Source organism: Camelina sativa, chromosome 11 (assembly GCF_030686135.1).
Source record: "Camelina sativa cultivar CO46 ecotype springtype chromosome 11, ASM3068613v1".
Classification (NCBI taxonomy): Eukaryota; Viridiplantae; Streptophyta; class Magnoliopsida; order Brassicales; family Brassicaceae; genus Camelina; species Camelina sativa.
In genome coordinates this window covers 15,555,602-15,577,983 of record NC_141890.1, presented here as the reverse complement: position 1 = coordinate 15,577,983, position 22,382 = coordinate 15,555,602, and the positions used below count along the sequence as shown (strand labels likewise).

General features: G+C 35.4%; 3 protein-coding genes across 3 annotated transcripts; 2 read left to right on the top strand and 1 right to left on the bottom strand.

Moving 5' to 3' along the window:
* The first annotated feature begins 1,626 nt into the window (after positions 1-1,626).
* LOC104723625 (plant UBX domain-containing protein 5) lies at positions 1,627-3,732 on the top strand. Its single transcript, XM_010442015.3, has 4 exons — positions 1,627-2,252; positions 2,532-2,823; positions 3,010-3,105; positions 3,190-3,732. Exons 1-4 carry the CDS (start codon positions 1,744-1,746, stop codon positions 3,577-3,579), a joined length of 1,287 nt encoding a protein of 428 aa, XP_010440317.2. The 5' UTR covers positions 1,627-1,743; the 3' UTR covers positions 3,580-3,732.
* Positions 3,733-3,983: 251 nt separating this feature from the next.
* Positions 3,984-6,651, top strand: LOC104723624 (serine/threonine protein phosphatase 2A 59 kDa regulatory subunit B' gamma isoform). The gene is made up of 3 exons (XM_087473737.1): positions 3,984-4,413; positions 4,544-5,834; positions 5,904-6,651. The coding sequence occupies exons 2-3, from the start codon at positions 4,668-4,670 to the stop codon at positions 6,279-6,281; spliced, it is 1,545 nt and encodes a 514-aa protein (XP_087329863.1). The 5' UTR covers positions 3,984-4,413; positions 4,544-4,667; the 3' UTR covers positions 6,282-6,651.
* A 2,934-nt stretch (positions 6,652-9,585) lies between these two features.
* LOC104728056 (F-box/LRR-repeat protein At3g60040-like) lies at positions 9,586-11,705 on the bottom strand. The gene is made up of 2 exons (XM_087472041.1): positions 10,369-11,705; positions 9,586-10,286 (listed from the first exon to the last, which is right to left on the bottom strand). Exons 1-2 carry the CDS (start codon positions 11,293-11,295, stop codon positions 10,131-10,133), a joined length of 1,083 nt encoding a protein of 360 aa, XP_087328167.1. The 5' UTR covers positions 11,296-11,705; the 3' UTR covers positions 9,586-10,130.
* Between the last annotated feature and the right edge of the window lie 10,677 nt (positions 11,706-22,382).

Sequence of the window (22,382 nt, the reverse complement as noted above, 5' to 3'; positions counted from 1 at the left end):
ATGGAAAATTAGACGTTAATAACAAAAGAAATGGATGAGAAATAGAGGAGGTGACGCTGCGACTTAGATGTGATACCGATGTCGTGGGTGTCGTTAAAAAAATAGTGATCTTTATTAGAGACTATAGTCGCTGCGACTACATTTAGAGGTGTTGCCGGGTCTTATGTGTTACTCCCCACATACTTTAACACGCAAGTTAGTTATTATTTTGTGTCGCCGATCGCTGACTCAGCGACTACAAAACGAACACGGCCATAAGTCATAAAAACTCATAATCATATGCTAGGTTAATAGAATATTATCTTTTCTTTTTATCTTTGTTTATATTTTTCATCACTTTACTTTCATCCTTTTTCCACTTCCTTTTTTTTAACACTCATACCCATAATTCTAAGTTGGATTAACTAAACTGTAATCAAAGCAATTTGAATAGTATTTCTGAAATATATTTAGTATCATCAATTTGTTATGCTTAAACTATCAAAAGTAGGGATGAGTGGTCTGACAAACCAATCCGATTCGGTTGAGCCAATTAAAAACTAGGGCTTCAATTGGTGACTACATTTTAGGAAAAGAACGAGGAGGAATGTGATATTCCTTTTTATTCCACAAATTTTTTACCATAATAATTTTTCATTTACATTCCTCTACATTATTAAAAACAATAAAGAACAATTGAACAAAAGTGTTCTTCCCCAAAATTGATGAGCAACAAATAGAACAGAAAAAAGAATAAATATTAAAATTCTTTTTTATATTTTAAAATAAATAAAAAATAAGTTTATTAATAATATTCAATTTTCTAATATAATAATTTTCATATTTTCATAATGTACTGACAGAAAAAATAATTTTGACATGAATTTCATGTTAAACTAATCTTAAGGCTATTTGAAAACTATATATGAATAGTAAAATAAATTTAAGAGACTCATGTTTATATCGTAAATAAAAACTAAAAATATTTTAAATTACTTTTAAAATTGTATTGTAGGTTAATATTAAATATGACATATCTAAAATTAATTTACAATTTTAAAAAAAAAAAACAAATGTAAAATTCATTGTATATACATTAGAAGTAGTATAGTATTATTATTGAATTTGATTTATTTAATATTTAATATATTTAAAAATATATTTTTATTGTTTAGTTACCATTTACTATTTCGTTCATTCTCTGCAGAATTTCTTTTTATTTCTTAAAAACTGTTTATTCCATTCCACATTGTTCTTTTTGTTCTTTTTCTTTTTGTTTTTCTAATGGTTACCCGTAGGAGCCTAGATATGCAGGCTGGTCGGATAGACCTATATCAAAATTGTCTCATTATCTATATCTCATATACCTATCATCACAATTCACATACATAAGTAGAGAAGTAGTAAGTAGAGAAGCCTTCGAAATTTGTGTTTCAAACACATAGCAGCCCCAATAGGTTATGCAAAGGGTGTCTTTTAGAACGGCTGAGTCAGGCCATTGGCCACGGCGGGAGATGATCCCAACAGTCACCAAAAAAGCTTGTCGAATGTAAAAAAGACCTTAATATTGATTAAATGGGCCAAAAGCCTTTTAGGCCCATTAACGACGTCCTGTTATATTCGAAACGTATGTAAGGAGAAGTTTCTGACGGTGAACAAAAGGAAGATATTCTCAAGATATATATATATATATATATATTAAAAAAAAAAATTAGTAGAAGCAACAAAAAGAAAAATTAATCAGAAAGCTAAAGACAAGAGACGATGGCGACGACGGAGACGAACGAGAATCTGATCATCTCCTTCATCGAGATCACTTCATCATCAAGAGAAGAAGCTTCCTTCTTCCTCGAAAGTCACCGTTGGGATCTAGACTCTGCCGTTTCAACTTTCCTCGATAACGATACCGTTGCAGCCCCAACCGTCGTACCAAACCCCACCGGACAACAACCACCGCATCCTTCTTCGATTGCTGCTGCACAATCTCCTTCTCAATCTCACTCCCCCGATTACACTCCTTCCGAAACCTCTCCTTCTCCTTCGCGATCACGGTCTCCTTCTCCGTCTTCTCGCGCTGCTCCTTATGGTCTCCGATCGAGAGGCGGTGCTGGAGAGAGTAAGGCACCGGAGAATCCCTCTGGGAGTAGGGGTACTAGGAGCCGTCAACACGCTGGGAATATCCGTACGTTCGCCGATCTGAACCGTTCTCCTGCTGGTGGTGAGGGCAGTGATTCTGATGAGGCCAATGAGTATTATACTGGTGGAGAGAAGAGGTAAAACTCTTGATTGGTTTGTTTATAAGTAGATCTGCTCATGAATTGGGGAATACTTAGTTAGATAGTTAATTAGGGCACTATGATCATAAATTTGAGCAATGTGGTTTCTTGAAGTGAATTAGGGAACTATGATCAATGTTAATATAGGGATGACCATGTCTTGTGTGTAGCTGAATTCATTGTTTGCGTTAGTTTTGAGGTCTTTCTTGAAAATCTTGAGAAAAGTATAGCTAATAATGTTTTTTTTTTTTTTTTGGATTGTGCTATGTGTTTTAGTGGGATGATGGTACAAGATCCTAAGAAACCAAAAGATGTTGATGAACTATTTGACCAAGCTAGGCAGTCAGCTGTAGACAGACCTGTTGAATCATCAAGATCAGCTTCTAGGAGCTTCACTGGAGCTGCACGATTGTTGTCTGGTGAAACCGTTTCCTCTACTCCTCAGCAACAACAGCAAGACCAGCCTCAGATGATTATGCACACTATCACTTTCTGGTTGAATGGTTTCACCGTTGATGATGGTCCCTTGAGGGGGTTTAATGACCCTGAAAACAAAGACTTTATGGAGGTAATATCCAAATCTTTCTCTTATTACCATGTAACTCAATTTGACCAGTGTATTTAGGCTTCTTCTGGAATGATTGTTATTTCACTGATATAAATTTATTTTCATGCCTAGTTATTGAGCAGCTGATACTTGTCACGATTCACTTGGATACTTTTGAATCCTTGATACATATGTTGTCTTTTGCAGAGCATTGCAAAGTCAGAGTGCCCCCATGAACTTGAACCAGAAGATAGGAAGATCCCTGTTCATGTCGACCTCGTCAGGCGTGAAGAAAATTTCACAGTAAGTCTCATTCCCTTTATAGTTAACATGTTCACTCAAGTAGTAGAATTTTGTTGATGTTTGTATCTCTCTCTTGACTCACAGGAACCGCCAAAGCCCAAAACTCCATTCCAAGGTGTGGGAAGAACTCTAGGAGCAAGCGGATCGGGATCAAGCTCAGCTGCTGCGGAACGACAAACCTCATCCGCACCAATGAACACAGCACCAGCACCGTCAAGAGGGCTAGTAGTAGATCCAGCAGCACCAACTACCTCGATCCAGCTCAGATTAGCAGACGGAACACGCCTCGTATCCAGGTTCAATCACCACCACACAGTCCGAGACGTCCGTGGGTTCATCTACGCTTCAAGACCAGGCGGCTCCAAAGACTACCAGTTACTTACCATGGGGTTCCCTCCTAAACAATTGACAGACTTGGACCAAACCATTGAGCAAGCCGGTATTGCTAACTCGGTCGTCATCCAGAAATTCTAGACTTTGTTGTCTCTTTTGGTTTGAAGTGTTTTTGAACCCTATCATAGCTGACTCGAACTATTTGGTGAACGCTCTCCTAAGGCTTTGGATATTTTTTTTAGATTCATCAAACCTCTTTTCTTCAGATTTAGTCAGTTTATAGCTTTTGCAAAATTATATATTTCATTGTCATCTATATATCCCATTTGCTAACGACTCAGCCACCATATATCTTTTGGGCAGAGAATAATCGAAAAAATTATCCAATAAGCAAATTACTGATAGACACGGACTCGTGTATTTACGAAATTGACCAGTTGCCGCATAAAAGACACACACGTATCACAAACACGCTCCCCTAAATCAGGGACAAAAAGGTAAATTAACCTACCTGTCAATCTGTCTATTTCCTGGTATTTTTGTATTTTTTTGTTTTATTTTAATTTCTATAATGTCTTCTGTTATTCGGAATCCGAAGAAAGCCATAGAAAGAGAGATTTTACAGTGAAAAAAATCTACAGAGGAAGAGAGATAGCGAAGGGGACAATTTATTAATTTTTCCCTATTTTTGTTTTCATTACAACCTTAATATTTGGTATTGTGTTCTGTATCTTCCCATATATTTTTTTCTCTTTGCTGGGCTTCGTTGCCTTTTTCCCTTCTTTCTCTCTCTTGCTCGATTCAGTTTGAGAGAAACAAAACAAAGTAGCTGTTTCTTTTTTTTCATTTAAACTAGGTGGGGTTTTTATCACAAAGATCCTTCTTTTGCTCCCATTTTTCTTAGGGTTTCTTTTGATTTCTCTATTCATCTCCCCCAGTCCCCCACCAGATCTCCCTCTACTCATCTGCCCATTTGTAAGCTCCTCTCTCTCTTATGAATCTCTCCCAAAAGTTTATGGATCTTTTATGTGTTTAATTTACCATTCTCTTTCGCGAGTTTGTGTTGCCGATTTTGAAAGTTTGGGTTTTTTGTTTATGCATGCAGGGCTGTTCAATGATTAGGGTTTTTTTTCAATTAGAAAGCAAAGCTTTGAGGTTTTAACATGACAAAGTGACGTATTCTCACCTCATTCTTAGAGGCTTTAGGTAAAATTAGGGTTTCTGTAATTATGATCAAGCAGATATTTGGGAAACTCCCCAGGAAGCCATCGAAGTCATCGCATAATGACTCTAATCCAAACGGAGATGGTGGTGGTGGGGTAAATTCATATTACATCCCTAATTCGGGTACTAGTATCTCCAAATCCAATGGAGCTAATGGCACTGTTGCTCCTCCTCCTTCCTCAACGAGTAACAGAACCAATCAAGCCAATGGGGTTTATGAAGCTTTGCCTAGCTTTAGAGACGTTTCTAGCTTGGAGAAACCTAATCTCTTTATCAAGAAACTGAGTATTTGCTGCGTTGTCTTCGACTTTAGTGATCCCTCCAAGAATCTGAGAGAGAAAGAGATTAAGAGACAGACTTTGCTTGAGCTTGTTGATTATATAGCAACGGTTTCCACAAAGTTGAGTGACGCTGCGATGCAGGAGATTGCTAAAGTGGCTGTTGTTAATCTCTTCAGGACGTTTCCTTCTGCGAATCACGAGAGCAAAATACTTGAAACGCTTGATGTCGATGATGAGGAGCCTGCGTTGGAGCCGGCTTGGCCTCATCTTCAAGTTGTCTATGAGCTGCTCCTTAGATTCGTGGCTTCTCCCATGACTGATGCTAAGCTTGCAAAAAGATATATCGACCATTCGTTTGTCTTGAAGCTTTTGGATTTGTTTGACTCTGAAGACCAAAGGGAGAGGGAGTATCTAAAAACCATTCTCCATCGGATATACGGGAAGTTCATGGTGCACAGACCTTTTATCAGAAAGGCCATCAACAATATCTTCTACAGGTTCATATTCGAAACCGAGAAACATAATGGCATAGCAGAGTTGCTTGAGATTCTTGGAAGTATAATTAATGGTTTCGCATTGCCGTTAAAAGAAGAGCATAAGCTTTTCCTTGTCCGGGCCTTGATTCCGCTTCACAGACCTAAATGTGCAGCTGCTTATCATCAACAGCTTTCTTATTGCATTGTTCAGTTTGTAGAGAAAGACTTCAAGCTTGCTGATACCGTCATTAGAGGACTTTTAAAGTATTGGCCTGTGACTAACAGTTCAAAGGAAGTTATGTTTCTTGGGGAGTTGGAAGAAGTTTTGGAAGCAACTCAAGCAGCTGAGTTTCAGCGGTGTATGGTTCCTTTATTCCGTCAAATCGCCCGATGCCTCAACAGTTCTCATTTTCAGGTGCGACTCTCGGTTTCTTAATCGCTCGCTAAGAGAGTTGTTTGATTCAAAAGTTGTTTCTTTTGTCAGGTGGCTGAAAGGGCTCTGTTTCTGTGGAACAACGATCACGTAAGAAACCTGATTACGCAAAACATTAAAGTGATAATGCCAATTGTGTTCCCGGCTATGGAGAGAAACACACGAGGCCATTGGCACCAAGCAGTTCAGAGTCTGACTTTAAATGTGAGAAAGGTACTAGCAGAGACAGACCAAGTTCTGTTTGATGAATGCTTAGCCAAGTTCCAAGAAGATGAAGCAAATGAAACCAAGGTCGTAGCCAAACGAGAAGCAACATGGAAGCTTTTGGAAGACTTGGCAGCTTCCAAATCCGTAAGCAACGAGGCAGTGCTCGTCCCCAGATTTTCATCTTCGGTTACTCTCACAACCGGTAAAACTTCGGGTAGTTGAACACTTTCTGCTCTATATCATCGAGACAATATTGTTAAACTGATCCAGCAGAGTTGTATCGATCCATTCGAGCATCAGGATCGGTTCTTGAAGGGAGAAGATAAAGCACGATGATCAAGGAGGGGGTAATATCTCAGTGAATACTTTATTATAACATTATTTCAGGTTTCTGGATTCATGGGGTTCAATTGTTCTTTTTTTTCTTCTTTTTCTGAGCTTCTTTTCCTTACTCAGCTCTTAGAGGAGTTGATAAAACAATATGTGGTGTAAGAAATATTGGCTTATTATAGATATAGTTCTTGAGAGGACAACTAAACAATTATTCGTATTGTATTGTGGAATGAATTGTGTTTAATTATGCTTTGAACCACTCTTGTCTTGGAAAGCTGTGACTAAAATAATGCACATGTAATAAAAGAAACAGCTCTTGACCCAAATATAGTCTCTTTTCCTTCTATTTTAGTGTTTCTTACTTTCTTTGTTGAGATATCTTAAGAAATGTGGCAATATCAGCAAAAATATATGTGGTGGCATTTTCATAAATAAATAATGAATTTAACGTACGAAAAAAATGAATGTGGTGGTATTTTCATAAATAAATAATGAATTTTATCGTGCAAATAAAGTAGCATCTATATTTGATTTTTTTTGTTTATTGTTAAAAATCTATATTTTCAATTTTTAAAAACAATTTCGTGAATTGTGATAATGTATATATACATTTTTGGAGACATTTAACAAATAAATCTTGTAATTGAAACCTATCTACAAGCATGACCTATATTTGATTTTTTTTATAGAAATTAAATGTTTTAAAAGGTAACAAACATAATTGCAAATGTTATTAATTTCGGTGTAATTGTTCTACATAATTGCAAATACCATTAATTTTGGTGTAATTGTTCTACATAATTTCAAAATAGATTTAATTCTAGCAATTATTAATTTTCTTTGTGTTTCTGATTTTTTTTGTGTATATGTGACTTTATTTTCAGGAAACCTAAGATGCAAATACAAAAGATGTGGCATTTACATTATTTTGACATCTCAGAACCTCTTGAAAGTGGAATTATGTCGTGTTTATCTCGCCAAAAAAAAATCAGATTAGCAACTATTATAGTATGTATGTATATATTAATATGTTATATTGGTGAAAATCCAAAAATACCAGGTTATATAGATATAATTATTATATATAAAGTACCAAAATCATGAAAATACTAATGAGTCTTTTAGTTATTTTTAAATTATTATATTTAAATTATCCTTTAGTGAAGAAATTGATGTTACAATTTAATTTGCTTAAAGAATCGCTTTTACAATTTAATCAGTTGATGTTAATTATGTCAATTTTAATTTTCTTTAAACTAAAAAAAACTCCTAAACATAATTTAAATTTCAATAAAATAAATTTTAAATAAGAAAAGTTTAACTTGTGGAAGATAGTTTATTTTATCATTAAAATTGATTTTATCATATTTCACTTATTGATTTTAACTTATTACTAAACTAGAAAGTATCTCATGTGTTGCATGGATTTAATATTGATATAGTTAAATATGAATAAATATATATTAAAAATAATTAGCTGCCTTTTAGCAATTGATCATTTTCATATTAAATAATTTTATCATTTATATTAAATAAATATTTTTCAAGACAAACTTGATATATCATAAAAACTGCAAAGATATATTAGTTTCTATGAAATTATTTTTTAAAATGCAACATGAGACAATAATTTTTTTAAAAAGTAATGATTAAAATATATAGACAACACAAATGAATATTAATAAAAGATGATTTGGGATCGAATATGTATTTATAAGTATATATGAAACTTTGTGTTGTATATGTAAGGGCCAATATGTTAGATTTTTTTTTTTGAACAAATTAAAATATGTTAGATTTGTTGTAAAATTAAATTAGATTGAAGAAATAGAAAGCCATTTGTAATGTAGATAAAATTAAATATGAACTTTATGATATTTTACAAAACAAAATTGAATGTGAAAAATATGAAGTCTACATTTTAATACATAAGATTTAAAAAATTATTATATATTTTTTTGTTCAACTTTTAAATATAATTTAAATGGATTGTATAAATAATATCATGTATTTTGTATTTATTTAGTCTACCGAGTACTATTAAACTATGTGTTTTATTATTATTTAGCATCAGTTTCAAATCGATTTTGTTTTACCAAAATCGATTCGTACGAACTCCTTGAGCTTTTAGGAGATTCAGTAAAAATTGATTTAAAATTTGAAAATTACATTTGTAGACTTTGATTCAATAAAAACTATATTTTGTTTTTATATAAAAGTTTTAGTAAAACAAATGGTACCATGTGCGTAGATAACACTAGTTTATATAATAAAAGATGAAACAAAATGGCCTTGATATGAACTAATGAAAAATTGCCTTGATATGAACTAAACAAAATGGCGTAGATAACACTAGTTTATATGAACTAATGAAAAATTGTTTACATATAAAACTTGATATGGAGTTGTACGCGCCAAAGCGTTCGCACATACATTTTAAGTGGAGGCTAATCGAAATCCTAAAACCTCAAAAACTTATCCTGGTCAGATTCAACATAATTGAAGAAGAATAGGTGTTATTAAACAATGTATAAGAGATTGAGAGGGATGGAAGGAAAAAAAAACCTGATCTCTAAAGGCTTCGTCACTCTCTGCAGAGTGTTTGAAAACTCGATTTTCATTCTTCCTTTTCGAATTCTTCTTGTTTTGTTATTCTCTGTTTGTTCTTCACAACTTCCCCAATAATACGCCATTTAGAAGAAGAAGAAAAAAAGCATAGGGTTTTTTAATTACAAATAATAAATAATTTGTGTTTCAATATTATATATGTTTTTTAATTTATTATCTATAACTTCAAAATTTTATAAAATTAAACACTCACACAATAAATTATTGAAAGTAAAATTATTTATTAAAATTCTATACAAATTTATGGAAATTTTGTTATTTTTTCTTTGTAATATTTTTCTTAATTTCATTAGTGCAAAATAATTATTAGACTTTTAAGAGTAATTTAATTAATAGACTTGGAATAGCCGGGGAAAAAAAAAGACTTGGAATTGAAGCTGAAAAAGAAGAAACAAACCATAATGGTGATCTACGAAACGCCGTTTCGCTTGAGCCTTATAAGAGTAATTTGATTAGTAGGTATACCATCAGTTTAGCTGACGTTTAGCTCGGTTTACCAACAAATTATATCCGGGATTGCTACCCAATTCAACTCCAAAAATCATATAATTGGATATAAATACGATTTAAAAGTTGAAAGCATATCATTATATCAAGTGTTCTAGAAAAAAAATGATGGTAAAAACATTGCTGTTCTCAAATATATATAAGATGTCTATCCATTTTCTCAAGTGCTGCTATGCATGACTACTACTTGTTTTTTCTTTGAAGGTTGTTGAAGATCCTGGTGGAGTTGAATTATGCGACCGTGATCTTGCACTTGGATGGAAGTGAAACACCAAGGAGCCTCCTTAGATCGTTGTATGTTTGCGATATAACGCCACCATCTACCACAACACCTTGCACAACCTCCACTTGCACCACTTCAAGGCATTCCGATTCCCCAATCAATTTCTTCAAGTCTTCCAACTCTTTAGCGGTTCCTCCATAACCAAGAACACGCAACACCTTCACCTGGGATGGATGAAAGGTCACATCCCCTCTGTAACTATCCAGCCCCTGGAGAAGAAGCATGTGTAAGAAGATGCATGTGTAAGGGATCAACCACTAAGTCCCTATCCCTGTCTCTCTTTATATATACTATTCGTTTCATGGTTTTGCTAATGATATCTATACCTGAATGATTAGAGTTTCCAGCTTTGGACACTGCTCAATCAGATATGGCAGCAGTTTCCAACCTCGTTTATTCTTACTCCCAAAAGACAAGCTTACCAGATTGTTGAACACCGGTAGAAGTATTCCGCGTTTAACACATCGAAAAATCACCTGAAACACACACACACACTTAGAGAGAATGTCCAAGCTCTTTACAAAGTTGCAAAGAAAGAAAAGAAAGTGGCAAACTTACATCAACAGAACCGGGAGAAAGATGCAGGGTCTCCACGTTGCATATCCCTTCAATGAGACTTGATACATCAGGCCTCTCGATTCTTTTAGAATAACGAATATCCATCTTAGCTTCCACTAGGGAAGCCAAGTTAACTTGTTCGTATATAGCCAAGGCATAATCGGAGTAGTCCAAGGACACAAGACTTGGGGCGTCAAATGACATAATACTATAAGGACCAATTTCAAGCTCACAATCGTAGTGAACTGATAGCTTCTTGATGCTCCGACTCGATATGCAGTATGGGAGTGCTTCGAAGTACTTGTGACGTACGACTAAATCCTCGAGCACCGGACAACCAGGAAGAAGCACATGACACAGATCTTCATATTCGAAAATGACCGAGTCCAAGATGAGACTCTTAAGTGCTGGAAGAGACAAATCTGAGGGAAACTTTCCAAAAGAAACTCGTGTCCCCAGTGTCAGCTTAACCAATGTCTTGCTCATGAAGAACTCATAAGGCAGCAAGATGTCACCATAGGTAGGCTCAATACTAACGTCAAGCTCCACTACAACACGTTCTACGGCATTACGTATCGAGGGGTACATATGATCCATCTCACTGTCATCGCCAATGTGATATTTTAGAGAGAACTTCTTGAGCGGAGAAGCGCATTGCAAAGCCAGTGTTCTATCGACAAAGTTCCTGAAGCACTCCCGGATCTCGTCCCTCTCTCGCTTACCATCTTCCGGTTGCAGGAAGACAGAATTATCAAAATCGAGATTGTGCACCAATGCACACACATCCCTCCACTTTTTTGAGAGAACAGATGTTGAAGCAGCCAGTTTGGTCGGAACTCTGGACAAGATGTCGCCCAGAACCTCATGAGGGAGCCAGCTGATTGCAATTGCATCATCGGAGCCAGTATCCAACTTTTTGGTATCCATAGAGAGACAGAAGCAATTTCTTCCTTAAAAGTAAGTGCCTGAAACATTGAAGTGAGCTCAGAGTGATTCAGCTGCTGGATAAAAGCCATAACGCACCAAACGAAATAAAAAAAAAATTGGATATTTCTAAAACCTAGCGAGAGCTCAAAAGTGTCTGAATGTTATAATAATAACCAGAGAGATAGCAACGAAGAGGGAAGTTCCACAAACCATGAATGACAGATTTCACAATTACTAGACGATATAGCTGAATTAATACGAAGTTTCAGAAAAAATAAAGGTTCAAGCTTTATCCCTCTTTTAAAAAAATTGAAGCAAAGGAAGATTAGAGCTAGAGTAGCACGAGAAAGCCGATTAGTGTCAAACTACTACAGCAGCCTCATTACAAAACCAGTCTAGCTATAATCTAGTGAAAGCTCAAAAGAACAACAATTTAAGCACTTGTAAGAAAATCATAAGGGAACAGAGATCATAGAAGATTCAAATCCTACAATTGCAATTAAAAAAGGGTAAAAAAAGGTAAAAGCTTCAACCTTTTCGTTTACCGATTGAATTGAAACTTCTGGTTATGGTTAGTAGTTAACTAGTTATTGAGGATGCTATTCGGTTTAAGTTAATTAGTCGGTTAGCTGGTTAACTCAGAATAGATATTTGTATATATTACAACTCACATGTACATTTTACACATTAATTGAATGAAGAAAGGATTCAACAATCCTAACAAACTTTCCCTTTCTTCTTCGCTCTCTTGTTCGTCATATGGTATCAGAGCCATCTGAGCTCAATTTTTCTTTGATTTTGATCTGATTTCTCAAGTTTTGAGCTCCCATCTTCGTCACAATGGTGACTACAGTTCGTGTGAATCGGAAACCAGCTCGATCGAAGGCTTCTACAAGTTCCGCTGTTTGTAGATCAACCCGATCCACCTCCGATGTCAATGATTCTCCTCCGATCTCACCATCAGTGACCGATTCTCAGGTTTCTGGGGTCTCGCGAGTTGTTGCATCATCTGCGATCGTTGATCCAACTCATTCACCCTTCTTCCTACACAGCGTAGATAATCCAGGTTTGAACATCATCTCTCTTCGTTTAGAGGAAACGAACTATGATGACTGGAGTTATGCGATGCGTATTTGACTAGATGCAAAGAAGAAGATCAAGTTTATCGATGGTTCTTTGCCTAGGGCTCTAGTTTTAGATCCAAACTTTGATTTGTGGTCTAGATGCAACAGTATGGTCAAAGCATGGTTGCTTAATGCTATTTCTCCTCAGATTTATCGTAGCATACTGTGTATGAATGATGCTACAAATATATGGTGTGATCTCTATGGTCGTTACCATTTGACCAATCTTCCACGCACATATACTCTTACTCAGGAGATTCAGGATTTGCGTCAAGGTTCTTTGTCCTTGTCAGAGTATTATACTCGTCTGAAGACGCTGTTGGATCAACTTGATGGCTCAAAGGAGCCAGATGATCCTTGTGTCTGTGGTAAAGCTGCTCGTCTGCATTTGAAGGCAGAGAGGGCAAAGACGGTTAAGTTCTTGGCTGGTTTGAATGAGTCTTATGCTATTGTTCGCAGACAGATCATTGCCAAGAAAGCTCTTCCTCCACTTGTTGAAGTTTATAAGATTTTGGACCAAGATGACAGCCAGAAGACGTTCACTACTATCACTCCACCTACGGTTTTTCAAGTGTCTCAAGACTCTTTGGATCATGCACTCTCTCCTGCTCCTGCTATCTTGTACGTTCAAAATGGTCCAAACAATGGTAGACCAATTTGTTATTTCTGCAATCGAGTGGGACATATTGCAGAGCGTTGTTACCGTAAGCATGGTTTTCCACCAGGATTCACTCCAACAGGGAAGTTTGGTGAGAAAACTTAGAAACCACAGAGTGTTCAACCGGTTGCTGCTCAAGTTTCTTTGTCTCCTATGCCTGCAAAACAATCTCTTGAAGGCATGATTGGTAATCTCTCTAAAGATCAACTCCAAGACATCATTGCTCTTTTTAGCTCCCAGCTTCAACCCTCGACTCTGGTTGTTACTCAAGCAGAAGCAAGTACTTCCCAATCGCCTTTAAATCACCCTGATATCTCCTTCTCTAACTCAGTCTACTCTTTTATTAGTATATTGGCGGTTTCTAAACACATTTTGTCAAACGACACATGGGTGATTGATTCTGGTGCAACTCACCATGTGTCACATGAGAAAGATGTTTTTGTCTCTTTGGATACTTCTGTGGAGAGTTTTGTGAATATGCCAAATGGACAGCATATTAAGATCAGTGGAGTGGGCATGGTTAGGTTGAACAAGGACATTCTTCTTAACAATGTCTTATTCATACCTTAGTTTCGTTTAAGTTTGATAAGTATCAGATCTTTAACTGGTGACATAGGCTCTAGAGTGATCTTTGATCCTACTTGTTGTGAAATACAGGATCCTACCAAGGGGGTGATGATTGGTAAAGGTCGCCGTATTGGAAAACTCTATGTGCTAGATATAGACTTCTCATCAGTTTCAATTAATGTCGTGGTGGATATCATTGTGTGGCACAAGAGGCTTGGTCATCCTTCTTACACCAGACTGGATGTTATCTCTGAAGTTTTGGGCACTACAGGACACAAGAATAAGAAGTCTGCTTATTGCCATAGTTGTCATTTGGCTAAGCAGAGGAAGTTATCTTTTCCATCTGAGAACAACATTTGTAATGAGAATTTTCAGTTGTTATACATTGATGTCTGGGGACCCTTTTCAGTGGAAACAGTTGAAGGATATAGATATTTTTTAACTATAGTTGATGATCACTCTCGTGCAACATGGGTTTATTTACTGAAGAACAAAAGTGATGTTCTAACAGTGTTTCCTGCTTTCATCAAACTAGTAGAAACACAATACAATTCCAAAGTGAAGAGTGTTAGACCAGACAATGCAAAGGAATTGCAGTTCACTAAGTTTTATCAAGATCAAGGAATCATTTCATATCATTCTTGTCCAGAGACTCCTGAACAAAACTCGGTTGTCGAGCGTAAACACCAACACATACTGAATGTAGCAAGATCTTTGTTCTTCCAGTCGAATGTGCGATTGACTCTTTGGGGGGGAATTGCATCTTGACGGCGGTTTTTCTTATCAATCGGACACCGTCTCAGTTGTTTTCTAATAAAACTCCGTATGAGGTTCTCTCTGGTAAGACGCCTGACTATACTCGTATTAGGTCGTTTGGTTGCTTGTACGCTTCAACCTCTCCTAAACAGAGGCATAATTTTCAACCTCGGGCAAGAGCTTGCATCTTTTTAGGCTATCCTGCTGGATACAAAGGATATAAGGTCATGGATTTGGAGAGTAACATGACGTATATATCTCGAAATGTTGAGTTTATTGAGGATGTCTTTCCATTGGCAGATCCTAAGAAACTTGAGGTTCCAAATGCATGCTTCACACCAATGGATACTTTGTCTTTAGGTATTTCAGATCCTCACTCTCTCTCACCACCACAAATTTTTCCACCTCCACCACAAATTTCTACTTCGAGAGTTAAGAAACCACCAGCTCATTTGAGCGATTATCATTGTTACTCTTTTGACAGTGATATTGCTCATCCTATTTCCTCTTTTCTTTCTTATTCACAACTTTCACCATCCTATAAGTGTTATATAAATAACATCACTCAAATTCCAATCCCTCAATCCTATGTTGAGGCAAAGAATTCCAAGGAATGGTGTGAGGCTGTTGATAAGGAGATAGGTGCAATGGAGAGAACTCTTACTTTCGATGTTACTAGTTTGCCTCCAGGTAAGAAAGTGATTGGCTGCAAATGGGTTTTCACATTGAAATTTTATGCAGATGACAGTCTTGAACGTTATAAAGCACGTTTGGTTGCTAAGGGGTACACTCAAAAGGAGGGTTTGGACTACAATGAGACTTTCTCACCGGTTGCAAAGATGGTCACCGTGAAATGGTTGCTCAAAGTTTCAGCCTCGAAGAAGTGGTTCTTGACTCAACTTGACATTTCCAATGCTTTCTTGAATGGTGATTTAGATGAGGATATCTATATGTGTTTACCAGAAGGATATGCAGAGATTAAGGGGGACTCTATGCCTAAGAATGTTGTTTGTCGTTTGAAGAAGTCCATTTACGGTCTTAAACAGGCATCTCGTAAGTGGTTTCTGAAATTTTCAGAGTCTTTGCTTCGGTTGGGTTTCACTAAAGGTCATGGGGATCACACATTGTTTACCAGGAGTTATGGTTCCGATTTTCTGGCCGTTCTTGTGTACGTTGATGACATTGTCATTTCCAGTACCTCCGAGACTGGTGCTCGTCAATTGATAGAGGCTTTAAAACAAAGTTTCATGTTACGTGAGCTTGGTCCTTTGAAATACTTTCCTGGATTGGAAATTGCTCGTAACACCTCTGGAATCTCCATTTGTGAAAGAAAATATGCTCTTGAGCTTCTTACCTCCTCTGGTATGTGGGCTTGTAAGCCAATGAATGTTCCAATGGTTCCAAATCTCCAATTATCCAAGACTGATGGTGATATTCTCCATGATAAGGAGATGTATCGAAGTCTTGTTGGCAGGTTAATGTATTTGACCATCACTCGTCCGAATATAACCTTTGATGTGAATAAGTTGTGCCAGCTTTCTTCTGCTCCTTGCACATCTCATCTTACGGCTGAGTATCAGGTTCTGCAATACATCAAAAGCACTATTGGCCAAGGTGTCTTTTATTCTGCGGATCCAGATCTCACTCTTAAAGCCTTTGTTGATAATGATTATGCTGCTTGTAGAGACAGCAGAAGTTCTACGACTGGTTTTACCATGTTCTTGGGGTCATCTCTCATTTCTTGGTGTTCCAAGAAGTAGCAAACAGTTTCCCGCTCTTCTGCTGAAGCAGAGTATCGCGCTTTGGCTCTTGCTTCGTGTGAGATGATCTGGATTACTACTTTTCTCTCTGATTTGAGGATCAAGTCACCCTCTGTTCCGGTTCTCTTCTCAGACAGTACAACAACAATCTACATCGCCACCAACCCTGTCTTCCACGAACGCACAAAACACATAGAAGTGGATTGCCAAACTATTCGTGAAAAGCTGGACAAGGGTCTCATAAAGATACTACATGTAAATACTGAAGATCAGGTCGCTGACATCCTCACCAAACCTCTGTTTCCTCATCAACATGCTCATCTCAAATACAAGATGAGTCTTCATAACATATACGTCTCATCTTGAGGGGGACTATTGAGGATGCTATTCGGTTTAAGTTAATTAGTCGGTTAGCTTAGCTGGTTAGTTGGTTAACTCAGAATAGATATTTGTATATATTACAACTCACATGTACATTTTACAAATTAATTGAATGAAGAAAGTATTCAGTAATCCTAACAAACTTTCCCTTTCTTCTTCTCTCTCTTGTTCGTCATATATATTAGGATTGTCCCACATCGAGACTTGGCAATATTTGGGACTAATATAAATAGTACATGGATCCCTCCACTCATTGTGAATTGGTTTTGGGTTGGATATCCATGTTTACTAATATGGTATCAGAGCCCAAGGTTAAGGACCAATGTCTCGATTATGGGGTACACTCGTGGATGTCCAGTCCCACAAACTTCACGTTTCAGATATCGATCCTGAACGTGAGGGGAGTGTATTAGAATTGTCCCACATCGAAACTTGGCAATATTTAGGACTAATATAAATAGTATATGGATCCCTCTACTCATTACCAAATGGTTTTGGGTTGGATATCCATATTTACTAATAGTAGTTACACTCAAAATTGAATTGAAGCGGACACATGGGTTCAAAAACCAATTTACCAAGGTTTCTTAATTTGACAAAACATTTTTTTTTTTTTTCATTTATTTTCTTTTCCTCAAAAATGGAAAATTTTCTTTTTCTTAAAAACAAAATTGTGGAATAACTTTTTTATAGTTTATTTTCCTTCTAAAAATAATAATTTCAACGTGTAGATAATTAAAAATGTCAAATGGTAACATATATGCAAAAAGATGTATCATCATACATTGAATGTAAAACAGTACAAATTAGATGAATCATTAAACACTGAAAAATCAATTTTATAAAATTGCAAAAATTCTCATTTTCTAATAAGAAAAAACTCCATTTAAACCATAAACACAAACTATTGAAGTTATGTATAGGTATGGACTTACAAAAATATGAATTTTGTATCAAAATACTTAAGAATTTCAAGTGCTCCAACTCTTTAGCAGTGCCTCCCTAACCACACTTCCACTTGGGATGCATGCATAGTCACATCAGATATATGACCATCCAGACCCTGGATAGATGCATGTAAATGATCAACACCTATGTTTGTGTCCCTCTAACTATAGATAGATAGATTCTTTAACGGGTTAAGCAAATGATATATATACCTGGATGGTTAGAGTTTCAAGCATTGGAGACTGCTTAAGCAGATACGGCAGTAGTCTCCAACCTCGTTTATTCTTACTCCCAAAAGTCAAGCTTACTAGATTGTTAAACACCGGTAGTAGTAGTCCATGTTTGACACATCGAGAGATCACCTGAAATACACACACGCACACGAACTTCAAGGATGTCTAAAGCTTTTTAAAAAAGTTAATAGAAAGTCAACTTACTTTTTTGAGGTTTTCAAGTTGCATGATCACTTGAAAAGTTATGTTTAAAAAAAATATAAGATCCAGTTTAGAAAGATTTGAGCACACACAACTACGCGATGAAGCTAAATTAACGAAGTTTTAAGAACAAATAACAAGATTAGAGAAGCTAAAGATTCAAACCTTACAACAGCTACATCAAAACCAGTCTATCTAATATCTATAATCTAGAAGAAGCTCAAAAGAACAAGAATTTGAGAGTGCTTGTAGGAACCGGAGGAAATCATGGAGAACAGAGAAGATCCACATCCCAAAATTGCAATCAACAATGATAAATTAACAAGGAGGTTACAGAAGCTAAAGGTTTATACCTATTCCCAAGCCAAAGTGTTGGAGGACGTGGGAGAACGATGGAGTCTCCGATTCGGTTAATCTCGTAAAGGATCCTCTCCCCAATTCCCAATTCCCAATTACCAAAACTATCTATTAAACCGGCGAGCATAAATGATTCAACAAAACAAAAACAAAAATGATTTTTTTTTTTGTCAACTTTGTGTTTTTTCCCGCTAAATTCTCTATTTCAATTTAAATCCTATAGAGTCAATTTCAGCCAATGAATGTTTTCTTTATTTGATATACCTTGCCCTATATTAACATTTTCGTAAATAAAAACATTTGTAATTGGCTGTGTGTTATATGTGAACTATATTAATGAGATGTACATATATTACTAATTATATATATATGCAGATAATGGAATTTGTTGAAGCAATAAAAGAACATCCATTACATTCGCACGGTCTTTTGAAAGTACCTAAATCTCTAGCAAACATAGACTGCGAGTGCATCCAAGCCGTTTGGAAGGTAACTTAACGTAACTATACATACATAATATATTTCACAATAAGTTATAAATATCTATAGCTAGCTACTAGATTGAGGTCATCGAGTGATTTATGATATATATATATATATATATATATATATATATATATAGATATGTAGTTTTTTTTGTGTTGAAAAATTAAATATATAGGTGATAAAACCATTTATGGAGCCAATAATACTTTTAGAAAATTTCAAGAACCATCCAATGACAGAACTCAATGAGATGTGCCAGAAGAGGAACTTGAAACTGGCGTCCAAAGACACCTGGGAAGACAATGGAAAATATTGTTTCCTTATTGAGCCTAAGTTGGTTGGATTGCGGACTATATCTAGAAAAAAAAGAAACTGCTCGTAATCGCGCTGCATAAAATGCTGTCGAGAATTTCTCAAGATTTTTCGGAGATCGTTAAAAACTTCTCGACAGGATATTGTCAGGATTTGTATCAAAAATTTAATTTCTACAGATGACATTGTATTGTCTTTGTATTCGAATCAACTTAAATAAAGTACTCCTTTCATTTTTCTTATGAATGAACCTAGCAATGTCGAAATTATGTGGTATATATAAGAACACCAAACTATTTCATCAAGACTCTAAGAAGAGATTGTTTATTTTCAATTAAGTCTCGAAAGCAACATAACTCATATATATATATATATACAAGGGATTTTTGAGTCATGAGGGCAACATAACTCATAGTTAGAGACTGTTGATTTCTCCCAATAACATGTTTTTCTATATGAACATACTTACCTTTGAATTGGAGTTTATATACAGATTTCTATATAATCTTGCTGTCAGATTATTTTCTGGTATATGTTAGTTTTCGTTGTAGACATATGTATAAAATACGATATAAATTTTTATTATTCCTGTCATATATATTATCATATGTTCTATATATATATATGTGAGAATTGCCTTATATATTTTGGACTGTTATAAATCATTATATTTTTGTATGGATGCCTATTGTGGTCCATTAGTGTAAACCATAAACTTTAATATTGTATCTATATATATGTTATATCTTATTTAATAGATAATAAAAGATAACAATTCCCTAAACCTTTTGTTCTAACATGTCATCCGTATGCTCTAAACCCTAGCCCGTCAAGAAAAATAAAAAATCCTTAGCCGACCGAGCAAATAATTGTGTCTCCGTTCTGGATCTCCAACACCTCTGAATCCACGGTTTCATTATTCAGATAAGTAACATCATCTTTTATTATCGTTCGTTTCATGCTATATTACAGAACGGTCATACTTGTTTATAAAGATCGTTATTGTTTTATCATTACTATTGTTTTTGGGAAACGAATCTATAATCGTTATTGCTTAGTGTAATTTAGATTTGTTGATCTTTATAACAAGTCGACACATGTTTAATTCTAAACCATATTGCTTTGACTTCACATGCTTTAATATATATATCAATCGTCTCATGCTTTATTGATTGATTCATGTTGTGTAACGCTTGATTACCGATTATGCTCCACGTTCGACCTTAACCGTATCAGTTTGGAGTATTGACTTATATTATTATGTTTACTTTATGATCGATTGATGCTCTTTTGTTTAACGGATCATGCTTTAAATATCTACTTGTTTTAGTTATTGTGAAGAGAGATCTGTTCATATTTAATCATTCGATTATTATCAGCTGTTGCTTTATTGTTGGTTCGGTTAATTCTAAAAAAAAAAGAAAAAAACCGAAAAAATTTATCAAGTGGTCGAAAGCATTAAATTTTATATGTTGATTGTTTAATTGAATCGTTGATTATTGATGTCTCTAATGGATAGTACTTTTCAAAAACCCTATTCGAAGTTTCGAACCAACCTTTGTTTCCGACGACGTTTCCGATCTGACCACTCATGATTACCAAGAAAAGATAAGTAATCATGATTTAATTATACTTATGGCCGCACGTCAATACCATATTTTATATTGTTTCACTATTGACTTATGGCTCAATACAGATTTGAATATCTGATATATATAACCATGTTTTTGATTATCGATTAATGCCTTATTGTTTGGATTCATGGTCCGGTGGTTTTAAGTCAGTTTGTAAATTTGTATATCGAGTTCTAACACCATCTGATTTGTTCATAAGACACATGCTTTGGTTGGTTTAGTTGCTTTGAGACATGGTTTCTGGTTTAGATCACCCTATGATGCCATCTCCGATCTTTTTGATTCAAGATGTCTATGTTTTCTTGACGTTTTTATCTCCGCCTTTGAACTCACCGTAGCACACGGTTTCCAATTACTCAATCGAGATAAGTATCAATCTCATATTTCATAATCATAGCCTCATGCCCATATCATACGTTAGGAAATAGAATTGTTTATGCTTTAATCTTTAGGCATGCTTTATATATTTGATCTCTTGGTTCAGGACTGATCAGTTATGCCTTCACGAGGAAATTTTATTTCATTAGCTATGCCTCATTATTTTATTGCTTCATGGTTTGCGGAGGATTTACTAAATAGAGGACTGGGTAACCATCGTTCATTGGACGAAGATGTATAACACATTTAGATGGAATATATCTGGTTTCTCATCGTCCATCACCAAATGATTAAGATGGAATTTTGAAAGAATGTTGAAAATATTAGATATAGATTTCTCTTGATGATTGAATATCTCGAGATGCAGAGACTATTGTTTCAGTGAGTCAGTCTTTTCAACGTGAGGGGGAGAAAATAAACAGCTGGTAAAGAAATATTTTGGAAGAAATTATCTTGATCCTCGTACTGAGAAATGTGCGCAAGAATTTCAAAAGATAATTTATTTGCAAAGTTTGCAAAGATGCTAAAAGCATGCCAGAACCATTTTCTGACCTTGAGTGAAAAAGCCACATATACCAGTTGTGCTCCAATTAATGTCCTAGAAAGATAAAATGAACTGCTAGTAAATCTAAAGATCGCATGAAATGTGATAGACTTATGGTTCCAAATATAAGCATCCTCGGAAAAGAAATGAAGCATAATTTAATATGACACGAAGGAAGCAAAGAGATATGAAGAATCGCTAGAAGAGACTTAGACATGAGTAAGAAAGAGATTCAGGTACCTGAGAATCATAATGAAAAGAAATCTCAACAAGTTGAGTCATGTCTAGAAAGAAAGGGAACCAATAAGCAAATCGACGTCGTAATATGTTTGCATGCAGTGTTGCAGTTGATGATGTTATGGATAAAAATCGAGGATCATAAACTGCGGTTAATAGAAAGTTTTATTGAAAATGTACACAAAGAATGATTGGTTAATCATTGAAAGAGGTAACTATGAAATAGTTCAAGTCTCTTAAACAAATAATATTTAGACTTGTAGTCCTTACACTTGAAAGTGTAAAATGAGTGGGACATAAGGGGATCTTTATGAGAAATAAAGTACATGTAGTAGTACAATGATTCTCATAAATACTTGATATTTATTATGAGAAATGCACTCTCATATGGTGGAAGCAACTATGTAGATCTCTTATGAGTTTGAAAATAAGGCAAGACTTGATTTAATCTGTTTAGAAGGTTTTCAAACTATAAGAGATATATCCCTTAAAATAATTATATTGCTAATTA

What these genes read in the sequence shown, in the direction of transcription:
- LOC104723625 (XM_010442015.3), top strand. Translation starts at nt 1,744, where the DNA reads ATGGCGACGACGGAGACGAACGAGAATCTGATCATCTCCTTCATCGAG. An exon ending in TATACTGGTGGAGAGAAGAG is followed by an intron (nt 2,253 to 2,531) that starts GTAAAACTCTTG and finishes TATGTGTTTTAG; the next exon opens with TGGGATGATGGTACAAGATC. An exon ending in AAAACAAAGACTTTATGGAG is followed by an intron (nt 2,824 to 3,009) that starts GTAATATCCAAA and finishes TGTCTTTTGCAG; the next exon opens with AGCATTGCAAAGTCAGAGTG.
- LOC104728056 (XM_087472041.1), bottom strand. Translation starts at nt 11,295, where the DNA reads ATGGATACCAAAAAGTTGGATACTGGCTCCGATGATGCAATTGCAATC. An exon ending in TTTCTCCCGGTTCTGTTGAT is followed by an intron (nt 10,287 to 10,368) that starts GTAAGTTTGCCA and finishes TGTGTGTTTCAG; the next exon opens with GTGATTTTTCGATGTGTTAA.
- LOC104723624 (XM_087473737.1), top strand. Translation starts at nt 4,668, where the DNA reads ATGATCAAGCAGATATTTGGGAAACTCCCCAGGAAGCCATCGAAGTCA. An exon ending in TCAACAGTTCTCATTTTCAG is followed by an intron (nt 5,835 to 5,903) that starts GTGCGACTCTCG and finishes TTCTTTTGTCAG; the next exon opens with GTGGCTGAAAGGGCTCTGTT.